Below are 27,379 nucleotides of genomic sequence, written 5' to 3'. Positions count from 1 at the left end.
TAAAATGTATAGGCTTGTGTGGCTACAGGCAGTTTCGATGGAAGTAAGCAGTCGGCTTTAGAAACAATACATATGAGGATGCAAACAGTGGAAGTTTGGACTAGCACACCACTACGTTACCAGGGTCAGATCAGGAGTACAGTCTCATTCCTTTCGGCTACGACCAACTCCCGTGAATCGCCTCTTATCGGTATGTAAACAACCTTCGGTATGTAAACAACCTTCGCTGTCAGACGCAGATTTGAATTTTTAACAGAGAGTGCTCTGTTTTGGAGAAAGTCTTTTCAGGTGGCCATCTACACATTTCTGCCTCTAACACAGGCCTTTATCAAGATGATTTTTTGAGTTCCTGTTAAGCCTTTTATAGCTCTCTGGATTTCCGTGAACTCAAAGGCATATAGTTTTTGTTTTTTTTGTCCCTGGGATTTCTGACAGGATCTGATTCTAGGTAAAGCAGCTGCTTGGGAATCAATTTTTACTCATAGGAGGTAATTCGTGTGAATTTTATCTCTACCAATTTTCTGCATACCTATTATACCTAGCTTTTTAGCGCAACATCCGTTTTTAACATTTGCTTATGTTCTCTTGAATTGCCCTCAAAGTGCTTTTCTCTTTTGATGTTTGCTGGTATTTATTTAGTGTAAAAGAGTTTATACCTTTCTTGTGTAACTCACATTTTTGTTGCTGAGCTAGAGCTTGCCTGTCTCGCTCTCTAAATTCCTTTTAGGTAAAATGTTTTTCTACTTTATTTCCCCTTTTCCTAGATGAGTCTCACTGGGACGCACATTACTCTTTCTGTGGGGGACGAGAACAGTCACCTATAAATATTGAAACAAGAACCATAAAATATAATCCAAGCCTGAAACCGATTCTTCTATCTGGTTACAACATGTCTTCAGGGGAAATGTTAACCTTGAAAAACAATGGGCACACAGGTGAGAAACACAGGATATATGAGGAAATCAAGGGTGACAGACACCCTCACATTGCATGGTGAAATCATAGGTGACAGACACACACACATGCACATACATTATATGGTGAAATCATAGGTGACAGACACACACACACATGCACATACATTATATGGTGAAATCATAGGTGACAGACACCCTCACATTGCATGGTGAAATCATAGGTGACAGACACACACACACATGCACATACATTATATGGTGATGAAATCATAGGTGACAGACACCCTCACATTGCATGGTGAAATCATAGGTGACAGACACACACACATGCACATACATTATATGGTGAAATCATAGGTGACAGACACACACACACACATGCACATACATTATATGGTGATGAAATCATAGGTGACAGACACCCTCACATTGCATGGTGAAATCATAGGTGACAGACACACACACATGCACATACATTATATGGTGAAATCATAGGTGACCGACACACACACATGCACATACATTATATGGTGAAATCATAGGTGACAGACACCCTCACATTGCATGGTGAAATCATAGGTGACAGACACACACACACACACACATGCACATACATTATATGGTGATGAAATCATAGGTGACAGACACCCTCACATTGCATGGTGAAATCATAGGTGACAGACACACACACACACATGCACATACATTATATGGTGAAATCATAGGTGACAGACACACACACATGCACATACATTATATGGTGAAATCATAGGTGACAGACACACACACACATGCACATACATTATATGGTGAAATCATAGGTGACAGACACACACACACACATGCACATACATTATATGGTGAAATCATAGGTGACAGACACACACACACATGCACATACATTATATGGTGAAATCATAGGTGACAGACACACACACACACACACATGCACATACATTATATGGTGAAATCATAGGTGACAGACACACACACACATGCACATACATTATATGGTGAAATCATAGGTGACAGACACACACACATATGCACATACATTATATGGTGAAATCATAGGTGACAGACACACACACACACACACACACACACACATGCACATACATTATATGGTGAAATCATAGGTGACAGACACACACACATGCACATACATTATATGGTGAAATCATAGGTGACAGACACCCTCACATTGCATAGTGAAATCATAGGTGACAGACACACACACATGCACATACATTATATGGTGAAATCATAGGTGACAGACACACACACACACACACACACACACACATGCACATACATTATATGGTGAAATCATAGGTGACAGACACACACACACACATGCACATACATTATATGGTGAAATCATAGGTGACAGACACACACACATGCACATACATTATATGGTGAAATCATAGGTGACAGACACCCTCACATTGCATAGTGAAATCACAAGTAACAGACATACACAGGTTATATGGTGAAATCACAAGTAACAGAGACACACAGGTTATATGGTGAAATAACAAGTAACAGACACACACAGGTTATATGGTGAAAGCACAGGTAACAGACATACACAGGTTATATGGTGAAAGCACAAGTAACAGACATACACAGGTTATATGGTGAAATCACAAGTAACAGACATACACAGGTTATATGGTGAAATCACAAGTAACAGACATACACAGATTATATGGTGAAAGCACAAGTAACAGACATACACAGGTTATATGGTGAAATCACAAGTAACAGACATACACAGATTATATGGTGAAAGCACAAGTAACAGACATACACAGGTTATATGGTGAAAGCACAAGTAACAGACATACATAGGTTATATGGTGAAATCACAAGTAACAGACATACACAGGTTATATGGTGAAATCACAAGTAACAGACATACACAGGTTATATGGTGAAATCAGAAGTAACAGACTTGCACAGGTTATATGGTGAAATCACAAGTAACAGACATACACAGATTATATGGTGAAATCACAAGTAACAGACATACACAGATTATATGGTGAAAGCACAAGTAACAGACATACACAGGTTATATGGTGAAATCACAAGTAACAGACATACACAGATTATATGGTGAAAGCACAAGTAACAGACATACACAGGTTATATGGTGAAAGCACAAGTAACAGACATACACAGATTATATGGTGAAAGCACAAGTAACAGACATACACAGGTTATATGGTGAAATCACAAGTAACAGACATACATAGGTTATATGGTGAAATCACAAGTAACAGACATACACAGATTATATGGTGAAATCACAAGTAACAGACATACACAGATTATATGGTGAAAGCACAAGTAACAGACATACACAGGTTATATGGTGAAATCAGAAGTAACAGACTTGCACAGGTTATATGGTGAAATCACAAGTAACAGAGACACACAGGTTATATGGTGAAATCACAAGTAACAGACATACACAGGTTATATGGTGAAAGCACAAGTAACAGACACACACAGGTTATATGGTGAAATCACAAGTAACAGACACACACAGGTTATATGGTGAAATCACAAGTAACAGACTTGCACAGGTTATATGGTGAAATCACAAGTAACAGACTTGCACAGGTTATATGGTGAAATCACAAGTAACAGAGACGCACAGGTTATATGGTGAAATCACAAGTAACAGAGACACACAGGTTATATGGTGAAATCACAAGTAACAGAGACACACAGGTTATATGGTGAAAGCACAAGTAACAGACATACACAGGTTATATGGTGAAAGCACAAGTAACAGACATACACAGGTTATATGGTGAAAGCACAAGTAACAGACATACACAGATTATATGGTGAAATCACAAGTAACAGACATACACAGGTTATATGGTGAAAGCACAAGTAACAGACATACACAGGTTATATGGTGAAAGCACATACATTATATGGTGAAATCATAGGTGACCGACACACACACATGCACGTACATTATATGGTGAAATCATAGGTGACCGACACACACACATGCACATACATTATATGGTGAAATCATAGGTGACAGACACACACACACACACATGCACATACATTATATGGTGAAATCATAGGTGACAGACACACACACACACACATGCACATACATTATATGGTGAAATCATAGGTGACAGACACACACACACACACACACATGCACATACATTATATGGTGAAATCATAGGTGACAGACACACACACACACACACATGCACATACATTATATGGTGAAATCATAGGTGACAGACACACACACACACATGCACATACATTATATGGTGAAATCATAGGTGACAGACACACACACACACACATGCACATACATTATATGGTGAAATCATAGGTGACAGACACACACACACACACACATGCACATACATTATATGGTGAAATCATAGGTGACAGACACACACACACACACACATGCACATACATTATATGGTGAAATCATAGGTGACAGACACACACACACACACACATGCACATACATTATATGGTGAAATCATAGGTGACAGACACACACACACACACATGCACATACATTATATGGTGAAATCATAGGTGACAGACACATGCACATACATTATATGGTGAAATCATAGGTGACAGACACACACACACACACACACATGCACATACATTATATGGTGAAATCATAGGTGACAGACACACACACACACACACACATGCACATACATTATATGGTGAAATCATAGGTGACAGACACACACACACACACACACATGCACATACATTATATGGTGAAATCATAGGTGACAGACACACACACACACACATGCACATACATTATATGGTGAAATCATAGGTGACAGACACACACACATGCACATACATTATATGGTGAAATCATAGGTGACAGACACACACACATGCACATACATTATATGGTGAAATCATAGGTGACAGACACCCTCACATTGCATAGTGAAATCATAGGTGACAGACACCCTCACATTGCATAGTGAAATCATAGGTGACAGACACACACACACATGCACATACATTATATGGTGAAATCATAGGTGACAGACACCCTCACATTGCATAGTGAAATCATAGGTGACAGACACCCTCACATTGCATAGTGAAATCATAGGTGACAGACACACACATGTTACATGCTTAAAGCACAAGTAACAGAGACACATAGGTTATATGGTGAAATCACAAGTAACAGACATACACAGGTTATATGGTGAAAGCACAAGTAACAGACATACACAGGTTATATGGTGAAAGCACAAGTAACAGACATACACAGGTTATATGGTGAAAGCACAAGTAACAGACATACACAGGTTATATGGTGAAATCACAAGTAACAGACACACACAGGTTATATGGTGAAAGCACAAGTAACAGACATACATAGGTTATATGGTGAAAGCACAAGTAACAGACATACACAGGTTATATGGTGAAATCACAAGTAACAGACATACACAGGTTATATGGTGAAATCACAAGTAACAGACATACATAGGTTATATGGTGAAAGCACAAGTAACAGACATACACAGGTTATATGGTGAAAGCACAAGTAACAGACATACACAGGTTATATGGTGAAAGCACAAGTAACAGACATACACAGGTTATATGGTGAAAGCACAAGTAACAGACATACACAGATTATATGGTGAAAGCACAAGTAACAGAGACACACAGGTTATATGGTGAAAGCACAAGTAACAGAGACACACAGGTTATATGGTGGAAGCACAAGTAACAGACACACACAGGTTATATGGTGAAAGCACAGGTAACAGACATACACAGGTTATATGGTGAAAGCACAGGTAACAGACATACACAGGTTATATGGTGAAATCACAAGTAGCAGACATACACAGGTTATATGGTGAAAGCACAAGTAACAGACACACACAGATTATATGGTGAAATCACAAGTAACAGAGACACACAGGTTATATGGTGAAAGCACAAGTAACAGACATACACAGGTTATATAGTGAAATTACAGGTGGAACACACACACAGGTTATATGGTGAAAGCACAAGTAACAGACATACACAGGTTATATGGTGAAATCACAGGTGGAACACACACAGGTTATATGGTGAAAGCACAAGTAACAGAGACACACAGGTTATATGGTGAAATAACAAGTAACAGACATACACAGGTTATATGGTGAAAGCACAAGTAACAGACATACATAGGTTATATGGTGAAATCACAAGTAACAAACATACACAGGTTATATGGTGAAATCACAGGTGGAACACACACACAGGTTATATGGTGAAAGCACAAGTAACAGACATACATAGGTTATATGGTGAAAACAGAATTTATGCTTACCTGATAAATTACTTTCTCCAACGGTGTGTCCGGTCCACGCGTCATCCTTACTTGTGGGATATTCTCTTCCCCAACAGGAAATGGCAAAGAGCCCAGCAAAGCTGGTCACATGATCCCTCCTAGGCTCCGCCTACCCCAGTCATTCGACCGACGTAAAGGAGGAATATGCATAGGAGAAATCATATGATACCGTGGTGACTGTAGTTAGAGAAAATAATTCATCAGACCTGATTAAAAAAACCAGGGCGGGCCGTGGACCGGACACACCTATGTTGGAGAAAGTAATTTATCAGGTAAGCATAAATTCTGTTTTCTCCAACATAGGTGTGTCCGGTCCACGGCGTCATCCTTACTTGTGGGAACCAATACCAAAGCTTTAGGACACGGATGATGGGAGGGAGCAAATCAGGTCACCTAGATGGAAGGCACCACGGCTTGCAAAACCTTTCTCCCAAAAATAGCCTCAGAAGAAGCAAAAGTATCAAATTTGTAAAATTTGGTAAAAGTGTGCAGTGAAGACCAAGTCGCTGCCTTACATATCTGATCAACAGAAGCCTCGTTCTTGAAGGCCCATGTGGAAGCCACAGCCCTAGTGGAGTGAGCTGTGATTCTTTCAGGAGGCTGCCGTCCGGCAGTCTCATAAGCCAATCGGATGATGCTTTTAAGCCAAAAAGAGAGAGAGGTAGAAGTTGCTTTTTGACCTCTCCTTTTACCAGAATAAACAACAAAGAAGATGTTTGTCTGAAATCCTTTGTAGCCTCTAAATAGAATTTTAGAGCATGAACTACATCCAAATTGTGTAACAAACGTTCCTTCTTTGAAACTGGATTCGGACACAAAGAAGGCACAACTATCTCCTGGTTAATGTTTTTGTTAGAAACAACTTTCGGAAGAAAACCAGGTTTAGTACGCAAAACCACCTTATCTGCATGGAACACCAGATAAGGAGGAGAACACTGCAGAGCAGATAACTCTGAAACTCTTCTAGCAGAAGAAATTGCAACCAAAAACAAAACTTTCCAAGATAGTAACTTAATATCTACGGAATGTAAGGGTTCAAACGGAACCCCTTGAAGAACTGAAAGAACTAAATTGAGACTCCAAGGAGGAGTCAAAGGTTTGTAAACAGGCTTGATTCTAACCAGAGCCTGAACAAAAGCTTGAACATCTGGCACAGCCGCCAGTTTTTTGTGAAGTAAAACCGATAAAGCAGAAATCTGTCCCTTCAAAGAACTTGCAGATAATCCTTTCTCCAAACCCTCCTGTAGAAAGGATAGAATCTTAGGAATTTTTATCTTGTTCCATGGGAATCCTTTAGATTCACACCAACAAATATATTTTTTCCATATTTTATGGTAAATTTTCCTAGTTACAGGCTTTCTAGCCTGAACAAGAGTATCAATGACAGAATCTGAAAACCCACGCTTTGATAAAATCAAGCGTTCAATCTCCAAGCAGTCAGTTGGAGTGAAGCCAGATTCGGATGTTCGAATGGACCTTGAACAAGAAGGTCCTGTCTCAAAGGTAGCTTCCATGGTGGAGCCGATGACTATTCACCAGGTCTGCATACCAAGTTCTGCGTGGCCACGCAGGAGCTATCAAGATCACCGAAGCCCTCTCCTGATTGATCCTGGCTACCAGCCTGGGAATGAGAGGGAACGGTGGGAATACATAAGCTAGGTTGAAGGTCCAAGGCGCTATCAGTGCATCTACTAGAGTCGCCCTGGGATCCCTGGATCTGGACCCGTAGCAAGGAACCTTGAAGTTCTGACGAGACGCCATCAGGTCCATGTCTGGAATGCCCCATAATTGAGTTATTTGGGCAAAGATTTCCGGATGGAGTTCCCACTCCCCCGGATGGAAAGTCTGACGACTCAGAAAATCCGCTTCCCAATTTTCCACTCCTGGGATGTGGATTGCAGACAAGTGGCAGGAGTGATTCTCCGCCCATTTAATTATTTTGGTCACTTCCTCCATCGCCAGGGAACTCCTTGTTCCCCCCTGATGGTTGATATATGCAACAGTCGTCATGTTGTCTGATTGAAACCTTATGAATTTGGCCTTTGCTAGTTGAGGCCAAGCTTTGAGAGCATTGATATCGCTCGCAGTTCCAGAATGTTTATCGGGAGAAGAGATTCTTCCCGAGACCATAGACCCTGAGCTTTCAGGGGTTCCCAGACCGCGCCCCAGCCCACCAGACTGGCGTCGGTCGTGACAATGACCCACTCTGGTCTGCGGAAGCTCATTCCCTGTGACAGGTTGTCCAGGTTCAGCCACCAACGGAGTGAATCTCTGGTTCTTTGATCTACTTGGATCGTCGGAGACAAGTCTGTATAATCCCCATTCCACTGTCTGAGCATGCACAGTTGTAATGGTCTTAGATGAATTCGTGCAAAAGGAACTATGTCCATTGCCGCAACCATCAAACCTATTACTTCCATGCACTGCGCTATGGAAGGAAGAAGAACAGAATGAAGTACTTGACAAGAGCTTAGAAGTTTTGATTTTCTGGCCTCTGTCAGAAAAATCTTCATTTCTAAGGAGTCTATTATTGTTCCCAAGAAGGGAACTCTTGTTGACGGGGACAGAGAACTTTTTTCTATGTTCACTTTCCACCCGTGAGATCTGAGAAAGGCTAGGACAATGTCCGTATGAGCCTTTGCTTTTGACAGAGACGACGCTTGAATCAGTATGTCGTCCAAGTAAGGTACTACTGCAATGCCCCTTGGTCTTAGCACCGCTAGAAGGGACCCTAGTACCTTTGTGAAAATCCTTGGAGCAGTGGCTAATCCGAATGGAAGTGCCACAAACTGGTAATGCTTGTCCAGAAAGGCGAACCTTAGGAACCGATGATGTTCCTTGTGGATAGGAATATGTAGATACGCATCCTTTAAATCCACCGTGGTCATGAATTGACCTTCCTGGATGGTAGGAAGAATTGTTCGAATGGTTTCCATCTTGAACGATGGAACCCTGAGAAATTTGTTTAGAATCTTGAGATCTAAAATTGGTCTGAATGTTCCTTCTTTTTTGGGAACTATGAACAGATTGGAGTAAAACCCCATCCCTTGTTCTCCTAATGGAACAGGATGAATCACTCCCATTCTTAACAGGTCTTCTACACAATGTAAGAATGCCTGTCTTTTTATTTGGTTTGAAGACAATTGAGACCTGTGGAACCTCCCCCTTGGGGGTAGTTCCTTGAATTCCAGGAGATAACCTTGAGAAACTATTTCTAGCGCCCAAGGATCCTGAACATCTCTTGCCCAAGCCTGAGCAAAGAGAGAGAGTCTGCCCCCCACCAGATCCGGTCCCGGATCGGGGGCCAACACTTCATGCTGTTTTAGTAGCAGTGGCAGGTTTCTTGGCCTGCTTACCCTTGTTCCAGCCTTGCATCGGTCTCCAGGCTGGTTTGGTTTGAGAACTATTACCCTCTTGCTTAGAGGGTGTAGAATTTGAGGCTGGTCCGTTTCTGCGAAAGGGACGAAAATTTGGCTTATTTTTAGCCTTAAAAGACCTATCCTGAGGAAGGGCGTGGCCCTTTTCCCCAGTGATGTCTGAAATAATCTCTTTCAAGTCAGGGCCAAACAGCGTTTTACCTTTGAAAGGGATGTTAAGCAATTTGTTCTTGGAGGACACATCCGCTGACCAAGACTTTAGCCAAAGCGCTCTGCGCGCTACAATAGCAAAACCTGAATTTTTCGCCGCTAATCTAGCTAATTGCAAAGTGGCGTCTAAGATAAAAGAGTTAGCCAATTTAAGTGCTTGAACTCTGTCCATAACCTCCTCATACGAAGAGTCTTTATTGAGCGACTTTTCTAGTTCTTCGAACCAGAAACACGCTGCTGTAGTGACAGGAACAATGCATGAAATTGGTTGTAGAAGGTAACCTTGCTGAACAAACATCTTTTTAAGCAAACCCTCTAATTTATTATCCATAGGATCTTTGAAAGCACAACTATCTTCTATAGGGATAGTAGTGCGTTTGTTTAGAGTAGAAACCGCCCCCTCGACCTTGGGGACTGTCTGCCATAAGTCCTTTCTGGGGTCGACCATAGGAAATAATTTTTTTAAATATAGGGGGAGGAACAAAAGGTATGCCGGGCCTTTCCCATTCCTTATTTACAATGTCCGCCACCCGCTTGGGTATAGGAAAAGCATCGGGGGGCACCGGGACCTCTAGGAACTTGTCCATCTTACATAACTTCTCTGGAATGACCAAATTGTCACAATCATCCAGAGTAGATAACACCTCCTTAAGCAGAGCGCGGAGATGTTCTAATTTAAATTTAAAAGTAATAACATCAGGTTCAGCTTGTTGAGAAATTTTTCCTGAATCTGAAATTTCTCCCTCAGACAAAACCTCCCTCCTGGCCCTTTCAGATTGGTGTGAGGGTATGTCAGAACCATTATCATCAGCGTTACTAGGGGCCTCTTGTGTGGGCAAGACTGGTGTAGACACAGAAGGGGATGATGCAGTACCATGCTTACTCCCCTCGCTTGAGGAATCATTTTGGGCAACATCATTATCAGTGGCATCATTGTCCCTACTTTGTTTGGACACAATGTCACATTCATCACATATATTTAAATGGGGAGGAACCTTGGCTTCCAAACATACAGAACATCGTCTATCTGATGGTTCAGACATGTTAACAGGCATAAACTTGATAACAAAGCACAAAAAACGTTTTAAAATAAAACCGTTACTGTCACTTTAAATTTTAAACTGAACACACTTTATTACTGAACATGTGAAAAAGTATGAAGGAATTGTTCAAAATTCACCAAAATTTCACCACAGTGTCTTAAAGCGTTACAAGTATTGCACACCAAATTTGAAAGCTTTAACTCTTAAAATAACGGAACCGGAGCCGTTTTTACATTTAACCCCTATACAGACCCTGGTATCTGCTTTGCTGAGACCCAACCAAGCCCAGAGGGGAATACGATACCAAATGACGCCTTGAATAAGCTTTTTCAGTGGATCTGAGCACCTCACACATGCATCTGCATGCCTTGCTTCTCAAAAACAACTGCGCATTAGTGGCGCGAAAATGAGGCTCTGCCTATGACTAGAAAAGGCCCTCAGTGAAAAAGGTGTCCAATACAGTGCCTGCCGTTTTTTTTAATACATCCCCAAGATTAAAAGAACTATTTATAGTTATAATCCACTAAATATACTTATAAAGTAATCGTTTTAGCCCAGAAAAATGTCTACCAGTCTTTAAAGCCCTTGTGAAGCCCTTTATTCTTATACTAAACTAAGAAAATGGCTTACCGGTTCCCATAGGGAAAATGACAGCTTCCAGCATTACCAAGTCTTGTTAGAAATGTGTCATACCTCAAGCAGCAAAAGTCTGCCCACTGTTTCCCCCAACTGAAGTTAATTCATCTCAACAGTCCTGTGTGGGAACAGCCATCGATTTTAGTAACGGTTGCTAAACTCATTTTCCTCTTACAAACAGAAATCTTCATCTCTTTTCTGTTTCAGAGTAAATAGTACATACCAGCACTATTTTAAAATAACAAACTCTTGATTGAAGAATAAAACTACATTTAAACACCAAAAAACTCTTAGCCATCTCCGTGGAGATGTTGCCTGTGCAACGGCAAAGAGAATGACTGGGGTAGGCGGAGCCTAGGAGGGATCATGTGACCAGCTTTGCTGGGCTCTTTGCCATTTCCTGTTGGGGAAGAGAATATCCCACAAGTAAGGATGACGCCGTGGACCGGACACACCTATGTTGGAGAAATCACAGGTAACAGACATACACAGGTTATATGGTGAAAGCACAAGTAACAGACACACACAGGTTATATTGTGAAAGCACAAGTAAGACATACATAGGTTATATGGTGAAATCACAGGTGGAACACACACAGGTTATATGGTGAAAGCACAAGTAACAGACATACACAGGTTATATGGTGAAAGCACAAGTAACAGACATACACAGATTATATGGTGAAATCACAAGTAACAGACACACAGGTTATATGGTGAAATCACAGGTGGAACACACACACAGGTTATATGGTGAAAGCACAAGTAACAAACATACATAGGTTATATGGTGAAATCACAAGTAACAAACATACACAGGTTATATGGTGAAATCACAGGTGGAACACACACACAGGTTATATGGTGAAATCACAAGTAACAAACATACACAGGTTATATGGTGAAATCACAGGTGGAACACACACACAGGTTATATGGTGAAAGCACAAGTAACAAACATACATAGGTTATATGGTGAAATCACAGGTAACAGACACACACAGGTTATATGGTGAAAGCACAAGTAACAGACATACATAGGTTATATGGTGAAAGCACAAGTAACAGACACACACAGGTTATATGGTGAAAGCACAAGTAACAGACATACACAGGTTATATGGTGAAAGCACAAGTAACAGACACACACAGGTTATATGGTGAAAGCACAAGTAACAGACATACACAGGTTATATGGTGAAATCACAGGTAACAGACATACACAGGTTATATGGTGAAAGCACAAGTAACAGACATACACAGGTTATATGGTGAAAGCACAAGTAACAGACATACACAGGTTATATGGTGAAAGCACAAGTAACAGACATACACAGGTTATATGGTGAAATCACAAGTAACAGACATACATAGGTTATATGGTGAAAGCACAAGTAACAGACATACATAGGTTATATGGTGAAAGCACAAGTAACAGACATACACAGATTATATGGTGAAATCACAAGTAACAGACATACATAGGTTATATGGTGAAAGCACAAGTAACAGACATACACAGGTTATATGGTGAAAGCACAAGTAACAGACATACATAGGTTATATGGTGAAATCACAAGTAACAGACACACAGGTTATATGGTGAAATCACAGGTAACAGACATACACAGGTTATATGGTGAAAGCACAAGTAACAGACATACACAGGTTATATGGTGAAATCACAGGTAACAGACACACACAGGTTATATGGTGAAAGCACAAGTAACAGACATACACAGGTTATATGGTGAAAGCACAAGTAACAGACATACATAGGTTATATGGTGAAAGCACAAGTAACAGACATACATAGGTTATATGGTGAAAGCACAAGTAACAGACATACACAGGTTATATGGTGAAATCACAGGTAACAGCCACACGTTATATTGGGAAATCACACATGAAAGACAGACACACAGCTTATATTGGGAAATCATAGGTGGCAGACGCTCACACAGGTTATATTGGGAAATCACACATGAAAGACACACACACACAAGTTATATGGCAAAATCATAGATTGCAGACTCACACAGATTTTATGGTGAAACCACAGGTGACAGACAAACACAGGTTATATTAGGAAATTGCAGGTGACAGACACACACACACAGGTTATATGGGGCAATCACAGGTGGAACACACACACAGGTTATATGTTGAAATTACAGGTGACAGACACACAAACACACAGGTTGATAGGGGTAAATCACAGGTGACTGAAACACACAGGTTATATGGTGAAACCACAGGTAACCGATACACACAAGTTATATGGTGAAATCACAGATGACAAACAAACGCACACAAACTTAATAAAGGGAAAACACAGGTTAAAAACACACACACACACGTTATATGGTGAAATCGGAGATGACAAAGACACACACATATTAATAGGGGAAATCACAGGTGACAAACACACACAGGTCATATGGTGAAATAACAGGTGACACAGACACACAAGTTAATGGGGGGAAATCACAGTTGACAGACACACACAGCTTATATGGTTCAATTATAGCTAACGGACACACAGGTTATATGGTGAAATCATAGGTGACAGACACACACACATGCACATACATTATATGGTGAAATCACAAGTAACAGACATACACAGGTTATATGGTGAAAGCACAAGTAACAGACATACACAGGTTATATGGTGAAAGCACAAGTAACAGACATACACAGGTTATATGGTGAAAGCACAAGTAACAGACATACACAGGTTATATGGTGAAAGCACAAGTAACAGACATACACAGATTATATGGTGAAAGCACAAGTAACAGACATACACAGATTAAATGGTGAAAGCACAAGTAACAGACATACACAGGTTATATGGTGAAAGCACAAGTAACAGACATACACAGGTTATATGGTGAAAGCACAAGTAACAGAGACACACAGGTTATATGGTGAAAGCACAAGTAACAGACATACACAGGTTATATGGTGAAATCACAAGTAACAGACATACACTGGTTATATGGTGAAAGCACAAGTAACAGACATACACAGGTTATATGGTGAAAGCACAAGTAACAGAGACACACAGGTTATATGGTGAAATCACAAGTAACAGATACACAGGTTATATGGTGAAAGCACAAGTAACAGACATACATAGGTTATATGGTGAAATCACAGGTAACAGACATACATAGGTTATATGGTGAAAGCACAAGTAACAGATATACATAGGTTATATGGTGAAAGCACAAGTAACAGACACACAGGTTATATGGTGAAAGCACAAGTAACAGACATACACAGGTTATATGGTGAAAGCACAAGTAACAGACATACACAGGTTATATGGTGAAAGCACAGGTAACAGCCACACACAGGTTATATGGTGAAAGCACAAGTAACAGACATACACAGGTTATATGGTGAAATCACAAGTAACAGACATACACAGGTTATATGGTGAAAGCACAAGTAACAGACATACACAGGTTATATGGTGAAATCACAAGTAACAGACACACAGGTTATATGGTGAAAGCACAAGTAACAGACATACACAGGTTATATGGTGAAAGCACAAGTAACAGACATACACAGGTTATATGGTGAAATCACAAGTAACAGAGACACACAGGTTATATGGTGAAAGCACAAGTAACAGACATACACAGGTTATATGGTGAAAGCACAAGTAACAGACACACACAGGTTATATGGTGAAAGCACAAGTAACAGACATACACAGGTTATATGGTGAAATCACAGGTAACAGACATACACAGGTTATATGGTGAAAGCACAAGTAACAGACATACACAGGTTATATGGTGAAAGCACAAGTAACAGACATACACAGGTTATATGGTGAAAGCACAAGTAACAGACATACACAGGTTATATGGTGAAAGCACAAGTAACAGACACACAGGTTATATGGTGAAAGCACAAGTAACAGACATACACAGGTTATATGGTGAAAGCACAAGTAACAGACACACAGGTTATATGGTGAAAGCACAGGTAACAGACATACATAGGTTATATGGTGAAAGCACAAGTAACAGACATACATAGGTTATATGGTGAAATCACAAGTAACAGATACACAGGTTATATGGTGAAAGCACAAGTAACAGACACACACAGGTTATATGGTGAAAGCACAAGTAACAGACATACACAGGTTATATGGTGAAAGCACAAGTAACAGACATACACAGGTTATATGGTGAAAGCACAAGTAACAGACATACACAGGTTATATGGTGAAAGCACAAGTAACAGACATACACAGGTTATATGGTGAAATCACAGGTAACAGCCACACGTTATATTGGGAAATCACACATGAAAGACAGACACACAGCTTATATTGGGAAATCATAGGTGGCAGACGCTCACACAGGTTATATTGGGAAATCACACATGAAAGACACACACACAAGTTATATGGCAAAATCATAGATTGCAGACTCACACAGATTTTATGGTGAAACCACAGGTGACAGACAAACACAGGTTATATTAGGAAATTGCAGGTGACAGACACACACACACAGGTTATATGGGGCAATCACAGGTGGAACACACACACAGGTTATATGTTGAAATTACAGGTGACAGACACACAAACACACAGGTTGATAGGGGTAAATCACAGGTGACTGAAACACACAAGTTATATGGTGAAATCACAGATGACAAACAAACGCACACAAACTTAATAAAGGGAAAACACAGGTTAAAAACACACACACACACGTTATATGGTGAAATCGGAGATGACAAAGACACACACATATTAATAGGGGAAATCACAGGTGACAAACACACACAGGTCATATGGTGAAATAACAGGTGACACAGACACACAAGTTAATGGGGGGAAATCACAGTTGACAGACACACACAGCTTATATGGTTCAATTATAGCTAACGGACACACAGGTTATATGGTGAAATCATAGGTGACAGACACACACACACATGCACATACATTATATGGTGAAATCATAGGTGACAGACACACACACATGCACATACATTATATGGTGAAATCACAAGTAACAGACATACACAGGTTATATGGTGAAAGCACAAGTAACAGACATACACAGGTTATATGGTGAAAGCACAAGTAACAGACATACACAGATTATATGGTGAAAGCACAAGTAACAGACATACACAGGTTATATGGTGAAATCACAAGTAACAGACATACACAGGTTATATGGTGAAATCACAAGTAACAGACATACACAGGTTATATGGTGAAAGCACAAGTAACAGACATACACAGATTATATGGTGAAAGCACAGGTAACAGACATACACAGGTTATATGGTGAAAGCACAAGTAACAGACATACATAGGTTATATGGTGAAAGCACAAGTAACAGACATACACAGATTATATGGTGAAATCACAAGTAACAGACATACATAGGTTATATGGTGAAAGCACAAGTAACAGACATACACAGGTTATATGGTGAAATCACAGGTAACAGACATACACAGGTTATATGGTGAAATCACAGGTAACAGACATACATAGGTTATATGGTGAAAGCACAAGTAACAGACATACATAGGTTATATGGTGAAAGCACAAGTAACAGAGACACACAGGTTATATGGTGAAATCACAAGTAACAGACATACACAGGTTATATGGTGAAATCACAAGTAACAGACACACACAGATTATATGGTGAAATCACAAGTAACAGACATACACAGATTATATGGTGAAATCACAAGTAACAGACACACACAGGTTATATGGTGAAATCACAAGTAACAGACATACACAGGTTATATGGTGAAAGCACAAGTAACAGACATACACAGGTTATATGGTGAAAGCACAAGTAACAGACATACATAGGTTATATGGTGAAAGCACAAGTAACAGACATACATAGGTTATATGGTGAAAGCACAAGTAACAGACATACACAGATTATATGGTGAAATCACAAGTAACAGACATACATAGGTTATATGGTGAAAGCACAAGTAACAGACATACACAGGTTATATGGTGAAATCACAGGTAACAGACATACATAGGTTATATGGTGAAAGCACAAGTAACAGACATACATAGGTTATATGGTGAAAGCACAAGTAACAGACATACACAGGTTATATGGTGAAATCACAGGTAACAGACATACATAGGTTATATGGTGAAAGCACAAGTAACAGAGACACACAGGTTATATGGTGAAATCACAAGTAACAGACATACACAGGTTATATGGTGAAATCACAAGTAACAGACACACACAGATTATATGGTGAAATCACAAGTAACAGACATACACAGATTATATGGTGAAATCACAAGTAACAGACACACACAGGTTATATGGTGAAAGCACAAGTAACAGACATACACAGGTTATATGGTGAAAGCACAAGTAACAGACATACACAGGTTATATGGTGAAAGCACAAGTAACAGACATACATAGGTTATATGGTGAAAGCACAAGTAACAGACATACATAGGTTATATGGTGAAATCACAGGTAACAGACATACATAGGTTATATGGTGAAAGCACAGGTAACAGACATACATAGGTTATATGGTGAAATCACAGGTAACAGACATACATAGGTTATATGGTGAAATCACAGGTAACAGACATACATAGGTTATATGGTGAAATCACAGGTAACAGACATACATAGGTTATATGGTGAAAGCACAAGTAACAGATATACATAGGTTATATGGTGAAAGCACAAGTAACAGACACACAGGTTATATGGTGAAAGCACAAGTAACAGACATACACAGGTTATATGGTGAAAGCACAAGTAACAGACATGCACAGGTTATATGGTGAAAGCACAAGTAACAGACATACACAGGTTATATGGTGAAAGCACAAGTAACAGACACACACAGGTTATATGGTGAAAGCACAAGTAACAGACATACACAGGTTATATGGTGAAAGCACAAGTAACAGACATACACAGGTTATATGGTGAAAGCACAAGTAACAGACATACACAGGTTATATGGTGAAAGCACAAGTAACAGACATACACAGGTTATATGGTGAAAGCACAAGTAACAGACATACACAGGTTATATGGTGAAAGCACAAGTAACAGACATACACAGGTTATATGGTGAAATCACAGGTAACAGAGACACACATGTTATATGGTGAAATCACAAGTAACAGACATACACAGGTTATATGGTGAAAGCACAAGTAACAGACATACATAGGTTATATGGTGAAATCACAAGTAACAGACACACAGGTTATATGGTGAAATCACAGGTAACAGACATACACAGGTTATATGTTGAAAGCACAAGTAACAGACATACATAGGTTATATGGTGAAATCACAAGTAACAGACACACAGGTTATATGGTGAAAGCACAAGTAACAGACATACACAGGTTATATGGTGAAAGCACAAGTAACAGACACACACAGGTTATATGGTGAAAGCACAAGTAACAGACATACACAGGTTATATGGTGAAAGCACAAGTAACAGACATGCACAGGTTATATGGTGAAAGCACAAGTAACAGACATACACAGGTTATATGGTGAAAGCACAAGTAACAGACACACACAGGTTATATGGTGAAAGCACAAGTAACAGACATACACAGGTTATATGGTGAAAGCACAAGTAACAGACATACACAGGTTATATGGTGAAAGCACAAGTAACAGACATACACAGGTTATATGGTGAAAGCACAAGTAACAGACATACACAGGTTATATGGTGAAAGCACAAGTAACAGACATACACAGGTTATATGGTGAAAGCACAAGTAACAGACATACACAGGTTATATGGTGAAATCACAGGTAACAGCCACACGTTATATTGGGAAATCACACATGAAAGACAGACACACAGCTTATATTGGGAAATCATAGGTGGCAGACGCTCACACAGGTTATATTGGGAAATCACACATGAAAGACACACACACAAGTTATATGGCAAAATCATAGATTGCAGACTCACACAGATTTTATGGTGAAACCACAGGTGACAGACAAACACAGGTTATATTAGGAAATTGCAGGTGACAGACACACACACACAGGTTATATGGGGCAATCACAGGTGGAACACACACACAGGTTATATGTTGAAATTACAGGTGACAGACACACAAACACACAGGTTGATAGGGGTAAATCACAGGTGACTGAAACACACAGGTTATATGGTGAAACCACAGGTAACCGATACACACAAGTTATATGGTGAAATCACAGATGACAAACAAACGCACACAAACTTAATAAAGGGAAAACACAGGTTAAAAACACACACACACACGTTATATGGTGAAATCGGAGATGACAAAGACACACATATTAATAGGGGAAATCACAGGTGACAAACACACACAGGTCATATGGTGAAATAACAGGTGACACAGACACACAAGTTAATAGGGGGGAAATCACAGTTGACGGACACACGCACAGGTCATATGGTGAAATAGGTGACACAGAAACACAAGTTAATGGGGGGAAATCACAGTTGACAAACACACACAGGTCATATGGTGAAATAACAGGTGACACAGACACACAAGTTAATAGGGGGAAATCACAGTTGACAGACACACACAGCTTATATGGTTCAATTATAGCTAACGGACACACAGGTTATATTGTGAAATCACAGGTGACAGACACACACACACACACACACAGGTTATATGGTGAGGGTTCCTGGACAGAGCAGGCTCGTTTTTTTTTACCTATATAGTCTTGCACGGGGCTGGGTAGTGGGGTTGCAGGTGGTGATATTGGAAGAAGTGTACGGGTAGGTTGGATCACAGTGAGCAGGCTGGTTTGAGGGTAGGGGGCAGGTGAGGGGTGTACTTTAGGGGTGGAGAGGAAGTTAGTTTGGGGAGCCCTTAGCGGGGTGTAGTGAGGAGCGGTTCTATTAGAGTCACAAGCTGGTCCTGGGAGAAGTGGTATTTGTACTTGAGCTTTGCTTGGGGATGCTCCTCTTTGCTGAACTAAACGGTTATTCAGGTTAGAGGCAAGAGGCATGCTAGAGATTTTCCATTAGATGAGGGGCATTCAAGGGTGGAGCTGAGGTTGTTAGCCAAGTTTCGGATTTCCAGGGCAGGGGTATTGGTGTGCTGGAATAGGGAAGTGAAGTTAGGGGGACCGTAATTATTTATTTATTTATAAAATATTTTACCAGGAAGGATACATTGAGATTTCTCTCGTTTTCAAGTATGTCCTGGGACCACAAAACATTGCATTGATACAATAGGGTACAATAAAATACAGAAACAATAATAATACACAATATATGCAAACATAGAACTGGTAGGAAATATTTAATCAACCATGACAGGTGCATTCTGTTTTGAGATATGTATAGAGGGATCTCTTAAAGAATTTTAGTCTTGGGGAAGTTTTTAAAGTGTGAGGGAGGTCATTCCATAACTGTGGCGCTCTGTAGGAAAAGGAGGATCGAGTTGCTGTCTTTTTGTATTGAGGCAAGCTAAATAATGTGCTGGTACTGGATCGGAGGTTATAGGAGGTGGGAATAGCCGGGGGGGGCATTCTGCTCAGGTAGGGTGGGAGCTTCCCAGAAAAGCTCTTAAACACAAGGCAGGAAAGATGGAGGGTGCGTCTGGATTCCAGCTGTGATGATCTTTATAATGTATTAGCAAACAGCAAGGAGAGAGAACAAGAATACAGACTTTATTCAGCAGCATCCATCTTAACAACAACTGCCCACCCCCTCCAATCACATGACTAAAATGTTAACTGTTTGTAGTGCACAGAGTGAACTAAGCATAACTACTGAACTTAAACTATAACATAAAGCATACACATCATTACATCTTCCCCTTCAAATATGAAACACTTAATATGAGACAAAGTCTTCCCATATTTTTTGTTTAATAGCTCCACCATCACGAGAGAAAGTAACTGCTGGCTCACTAGCAGTACAATCAGTGTCAAGTTGAGAGTCATTCCCAGCATTATCGCAAGCTGATACTTATGTTGTCCTCAAAGTCCTCAGTAGACTTTACATCCATGTTAGGGAATTCTGTGCATTCATTGCTTTGCTCTTTATTGTCATTGCTGCTTGGTTCCCCGAGTAAAGTATCAGCTGCAGTGTCTGGTCGAAGATGACGCCTGTTTCTGTCCACACTTGGTTTTGATTATATATGGTTGTCCTCAAAATGAAAAATATCTGTGGCCAGTCTCTGCCATGCCCGTGAAGGAGTGTTCCATGGTGTGAGAGGTTCTTTTGCATTGTTTTTTTTAAATGTCTGGCAGGTTTCACATGTCTTCACAAGTGTCTCAATATCAAGGTCCAAATTAGGCCAGTAAACCACATCCCGTGCTCTGCGCTTACAAAGAGTAATGCCCAAATGTCCCTGGTGAATTTGCTCCAGTATTTCTGCCTGCTGTGTTTGGTATCTTGTCTAATTTTTTCCAGCCGTACATCAGCTATTGGAATATTTACTAGTACTGTATGTACCTGTTCTTCCAATTCAGGTTCATCCCGTGCTTCATGTCCTTCTGGAAACACCCTAGACAGCGTATCTGCCATCGGAATTTCCTTTCCTGGTTTATATTTCACTGTGAGATCATACTGTTGTAGTTTCATAACCATCCTCTGCAGGCGTGGAGGTATAGCAGATAGTGGTTTTTGCATGATGTACTCCAATGGTTTGTGATCAGTTTCCACAACCACTGGGCAACCATAGATATACTGGTGAAATTTCTCACATCCATTCACAATGTCCAACATCTCCTTCTCAATTTGAGCATAATTGGCTTGTGTTGTTGTCAGAGCTTGTGAAGCATATGCAACAGGATGTCCTTGTTGCATTAGCACAGCACCTAACCCAAACTGGGATGCATCCACTTGAAGCACAGTGTCACAGTTTACGTCAAAATATTTCAGTATTGGCCCCGGATGTTTAGTGATCAGTTTTTTTACTTTCTCAAATGTCTTTTCCATGTTTGCGTCCCAAGACCAAATAGCATCCCTTTGTAGCAATGCACGTAGTGGGGCTGTCAGCTGAGCGAGGCCCTGAGAAAACTTGGATAGATAATTAAAAATGCCTAATGCTGTCTCTAGTTCCTTCCTGGAGAATGGGGCCTTCATGCTAATAACTGCTGTTATCTTCTTTGGATCAAACTTTAAACCCTCTTTGGTTAGGTGTCCAAAATATGTAACCTCTTCTACCCCAATTTGCATTTTGTTTGGATTGAGTTTAAGATTTTTCTCCCGACACCGCTTGAGTAAGGCAATAAGGTTTTCGTCATGTTCTGTACGATCCTTTCCATAAACCAGCAAATCTTCAATTATTACTTCAACACCATGTAGACCAGCAATCAATTCATGTGATTTCTTTTGAAATATCTCCTGAGCAGAAGCAATGCCGAAAGGTACCCTTGTGAAACGCCATTGTCCAAAGGGGGAGTTGAAAGTGGTCAGGTGACTGGTTACTGGCAATTGCGTCTTGATGAACCCAGCAGATTGTGCATCTAGTACACTAAACACTGTTGCTCCTACTAGCTTGTGAGCTATATCATCTATGGTGGGGAGTTTGTAGTGCTCTTTCATTATTACTTTGTTCAAATCACGTGGGTCAATGCAAATACGAATTGCGCCTGTGTTTTTCTTCTCTACCACAACCATAGAACTGACCCATTCTGATGGTTCTGTGACCTTTTTTACTACCCCCAACTTCTCCATCCTAGTTAGTTCTTGTTTGACTTTGGCCTCAAGGGATATAGGTATTTTCCTTGGGGCATGAATGACAGGCTGTGCACCCTCTTTTATACGTATGTGGCTAATCCCCGGGAGGCACCCTAGGCCTTTGAATAGATCACTGTACTCATGCTTAATGTTGTCCTTTGACAGTTGGCTGCACCCACCATCCACAGCCATAATGATCTTTACAAGTCCAATATCTTTACTTGTTTTGAGACCTAATACTGCTGGGGCTTTTGTTTCTATCACAAACAATTGTAAGACCTTTTCAGATCCCTTGTAGAAACATTTTGCATGGCAGTGACCCATCACTTTCAGCTTTTCACCACCATATCACAACAGTTTTGGTAGGTCTTGAGTCTCTAAGGGGAATTCATTTCTAAGGAGTTCCAGGTATGTGTGGCTTGGCACACAGTTTACTTGTGCCCCTGTATCAATTTTGAATGTGACTGGAGTTTTGTGAGCCCCTATATGTAGGGTTACATTTACTTCATCTGCAGACTTGTGATTTCTGTACTGCTGCAAGATATATTGGGGTGCAATCTGAGTCTGACCCTGCATTGTCATCATTGTCCTCTATGGCATGTACAGCCTGTGTTTGTGTCCTTGCAATATGGGAAAACGGTTTACACACCCTGGCAAAATGTCCTCTTTTCTTGCATTTATTACATATCTGCCACCTTGCAGGACAGGCAGCATTTTTTTTTTTTTCCAAACTTTTTATTGAGGTCATATGAGAATACAAGAAGTATGGAATGCCATTGAACATACATATCATTTTACATGACAATCAGAAATTGTTCTAATTAAGGCAAAAAGAAAAGGATAAGAAAAATTAATAAAGTATATGAAATCTGTATGGCTAGTCATCTGAGACCTCGTTTTTATTTTATGTTCTAAAGTGAATTCCTCTATGCAAACAATGGGCTGCTTTTGAACCCAACGGATCTAATGGACACAGAGAGGAAATTACCATTATGGGTGGTCACTTTTGGACCTGGTACTTAGTAGAGTAAGATGGGAAAAATCAGCAGGTTAGAGCTGCTTTAAAGAAGGGAGGAAAAAGAAGGGGGAGAGAGAAAGAGATGAAAGGCAGGAAAGTACAGAGGGAGTATGTGGGGGGGGGGGAGGTTGGATTCTTGTTAGACGTGTGTCTTATCTGAGATTAAGGGAGTATGCAGTGGGGAGAGAGATGGGGAGCGTCTCCATGACTAAGCATGCACTATATCCTGATAATTCAATAAGCAAAAGCCTCAGGGCTAGTATTTGCGCTTCAGATGTGCATGTATGGAGACACCTATATCTGCCTTCTGGGCTAGGAAAATTAAGTGGCCTGCAGATAGCAACAGATAGATTAGATTCAGGAGGGGTGAGAACTGAGAACATCAGAGTGGTATACTTAGGGTAGAAATAGAGGGGTTCATGTCCCTGTAGATAGAATAACAATTGTTGTGAAACATACATAGTCATATGGCAATGATAGGCTAAATAATGAATTATCAACAAAAACCTCCCTAGATTCTGCAGTGATAGCCCTCATCCTATGTTTGGTATTTTATATTTCACTTTATCTGTAAATAGATGCAATAGGAGGTAAGTAATATAACGAGGGTGTAGTGCTAAAAAGCTCCTGTCTGGGTAACCATATATCTTGTGTAATAAAGCTCATGACGCTGAATTGGGAGCATTATTGAACAACTATAGAGGCAGACATTGGAGATATTAAATGCAGAAAAATGCGATAACAACCCCAACCGTTCACAGGGGATAAACAACAGTCAAGCTATCCAAACCCCAATTAAAATAACAGGTATGCTGATCAGGGGGACATCAGAGAAAAACTGCCATGAAACACATAAGGCAACATAGGAATAATACATTTCAACGATGGGAATCTGGCTGTAACAAAAACATAAACTCAGGTCCCATAAAGTTAGTGGGGGAGCTCTTATAGAGAGGCAAGTGTCTTTCTAACCCACTCTGATTTTGATGTTGACTTGGAGAACTCTGCTGGGCTCTATATAAGCTCCGCTGGAGATATGAAACCTTTGTTTGATGTAGTGATGGGGAGTTTTGCCCTCAAGGTAATCAGACGGATCTATGGTCCCGGCCTCTCTCCTCCCTGCCATGTACGCCTTAGTAATAATGCGGTCAGGCGTCCCTGACCGCCCGGAGCAATCAGCTGTATCTTCTGTGATCTTAAGCGCGGTCGGTGCAAGAGCTGTCCGGGAGCGGAGGCAAAGAGAGAGTGAACTCTGAGGGTGGTGCCTAGTGATGGTGAGAGAGGGCCCTGTGGAATCCGGTATGGCCGCCTCAGAATGAGGCAGGTCTTCAAAGTGTAATTGTAGGGAGTCGGGACATACCGACTGTGGTAAAGTGCTGGCCGGGACGTGACTAGGCTGCCTCCTCTGTGCACGCTGATGATAGTGTGGAGCTGGTGGGGGATCTTCTTCCCGGATCTCCTTAGAGGAGTCAGATAGATTTAGTGGAGGAGCGCCATCTTGATTGCGTAGTTCGAAGAGCGTGGTTTGTAGTCCATAGAAGCATCTGTCAGCCTTTCTGCTTAAGTCCCCTAATAAAGAGATGAGGCAGATTGAGAGTTCCTCCATGTTGCTAGTAGTATAAAGGGGCTGACAATCAGTAAAATAAGTGGCCTGGGAATAGGCTAGTTCGTGAGACGGCTAGATGTCAGTTCTGGTATCAACCCCTCTGCCACTGCTTCAGCTAGCTGATGGATAATAGTGTCGATAGCTTCATCTTGGGCTCAGACAGAGAGATCATGCCTTTATAATAGTTCAAGAATAAAATATAAACTATCTAGGCACTCAATACCCCATAATTAGTTGTTTTTATAATCTGCTTTTCAGGAGCTCTGTGGTGGCACATCTTACTCCTTCGGCGGTTAGCTCCGCCCCCCCCAGGCAGCTTTTTTGTTGTGCATGTTTCCACAGTAGCCACAGGTTGCTTGTGTGTTACTTGTCCCAGTGTCCCACTTGCCTTTTATCCCCTTGTGTCCTCTTTCTTGCCAGTATCTGCTGCTTTGATTTTCTATAGCACTGATCTGGTGTTGTGTTCCTTCCAGTACCTGCATGTCCTTTCTTGACATTTCATATGGATTATGCTCTAGCAATCCTGATGGCTTTCTCAAGATTTAAATCTTCTTCCTGCAGCAGCTTTTCCTGAACTTCTTTAAACTTACTGCCCATCAGAATACGGTCTTTTATCATATCACCTGCATCATAAAAAGCACAGTCTTTGGCAAGCAAGCGCAGCTGTGTCACCCATTCATCCACAGATTCACCTCCACACTGATTCCTCTCATAAAACATTTTCCTCTGCACTGTGATGTTTTTCCTTGGATTGCAGTAAGCTTCAAACTTTGCAAACAATATCTCTGGGTTTTTTTTGTCATCTGCAGTGATATCCCCACTTGCCTGCCAGGCTCTGCATACATCACGTCCCTTTTGTCCCACACATATGCAGTGATATCCCCGCTTGCCTGCCAGGCTCTGCATACATCACGTCCTTTTTGTCCCACACATATCAGAAAGTGTGCTGCCTTCTGTTGCTCAGTCCATCTGTCTGCATCTGGGCCTGCAAACACAAGTTCAATCAGCTCCCTCCATTTTGACCAATTATCAGAAATGTTTCCTGACTCTAAATCCAGAGAAGGAATGTTCTTTGTGTTGCTGTTTGCTGCCATGTCACTTTTCACCCCACTTCTGGTACCATGTGATGATCTTTATAATGTATTAGCAAACAGCAAGGAGAGAGAACAAGAATACAGACTTTATTCAGCAGCATCCATCTTAACAACAACTGCCCACCCCCTCCAATCACATGACTAAAATGTTAACTGTTTGTAGTGCACAGAGTGAACTAAGCATAACTACTGAACTTAAACTATAACATAAAGCATACACATCATTACACCAGTGACAGCCAGTTTAGTTCTTTTAGCATGTCACAATGGTGGGTCCTGTAGTTACATTGTTGCACAAAGCGGCAGTTAT

General features: G+C 40.7%; 1 protein-coding gene across 1 annotated transcript in view; it reads left to right on the top strand.

The window, feature by feature from the left end:
- LOC128649899 (carbonic anhydrase 9) overlaps positions 1 to 27,379 on the top strand; it is a 236,696-nt gene that overhangs the window by 192,258 nt on the left and 17,059 nt on the right. Inside the window, exon 3 of the mRNA XM_053703440.1 lies at positions 765 to 935. Coding sequence (XP_053559415.1) covers positions 765 to 935 — 171 coding nt within the window. The remainder of the gene's footprint in view (positions 1 to 764; positions 936 to 27,379) is intronic.

Source organism: Bombina bombina, chromosome 2, assembly GCF_027579735.1.
Source record: "Bombina bombina isolate aBomBom1 chromosome 2, aBomBom1.pri, whole genome shotgun sequence".
NCBI classification, from domain to species: domain Eukaryota; kingdom Metazoa; phylum Chordata; class Amphibia; order Anura; family Bombinatoridae; genus Bombina; species Bombina bombina.
This window is presented reverse-complemented; position numbering and strand designations above follow the sequence as displayed.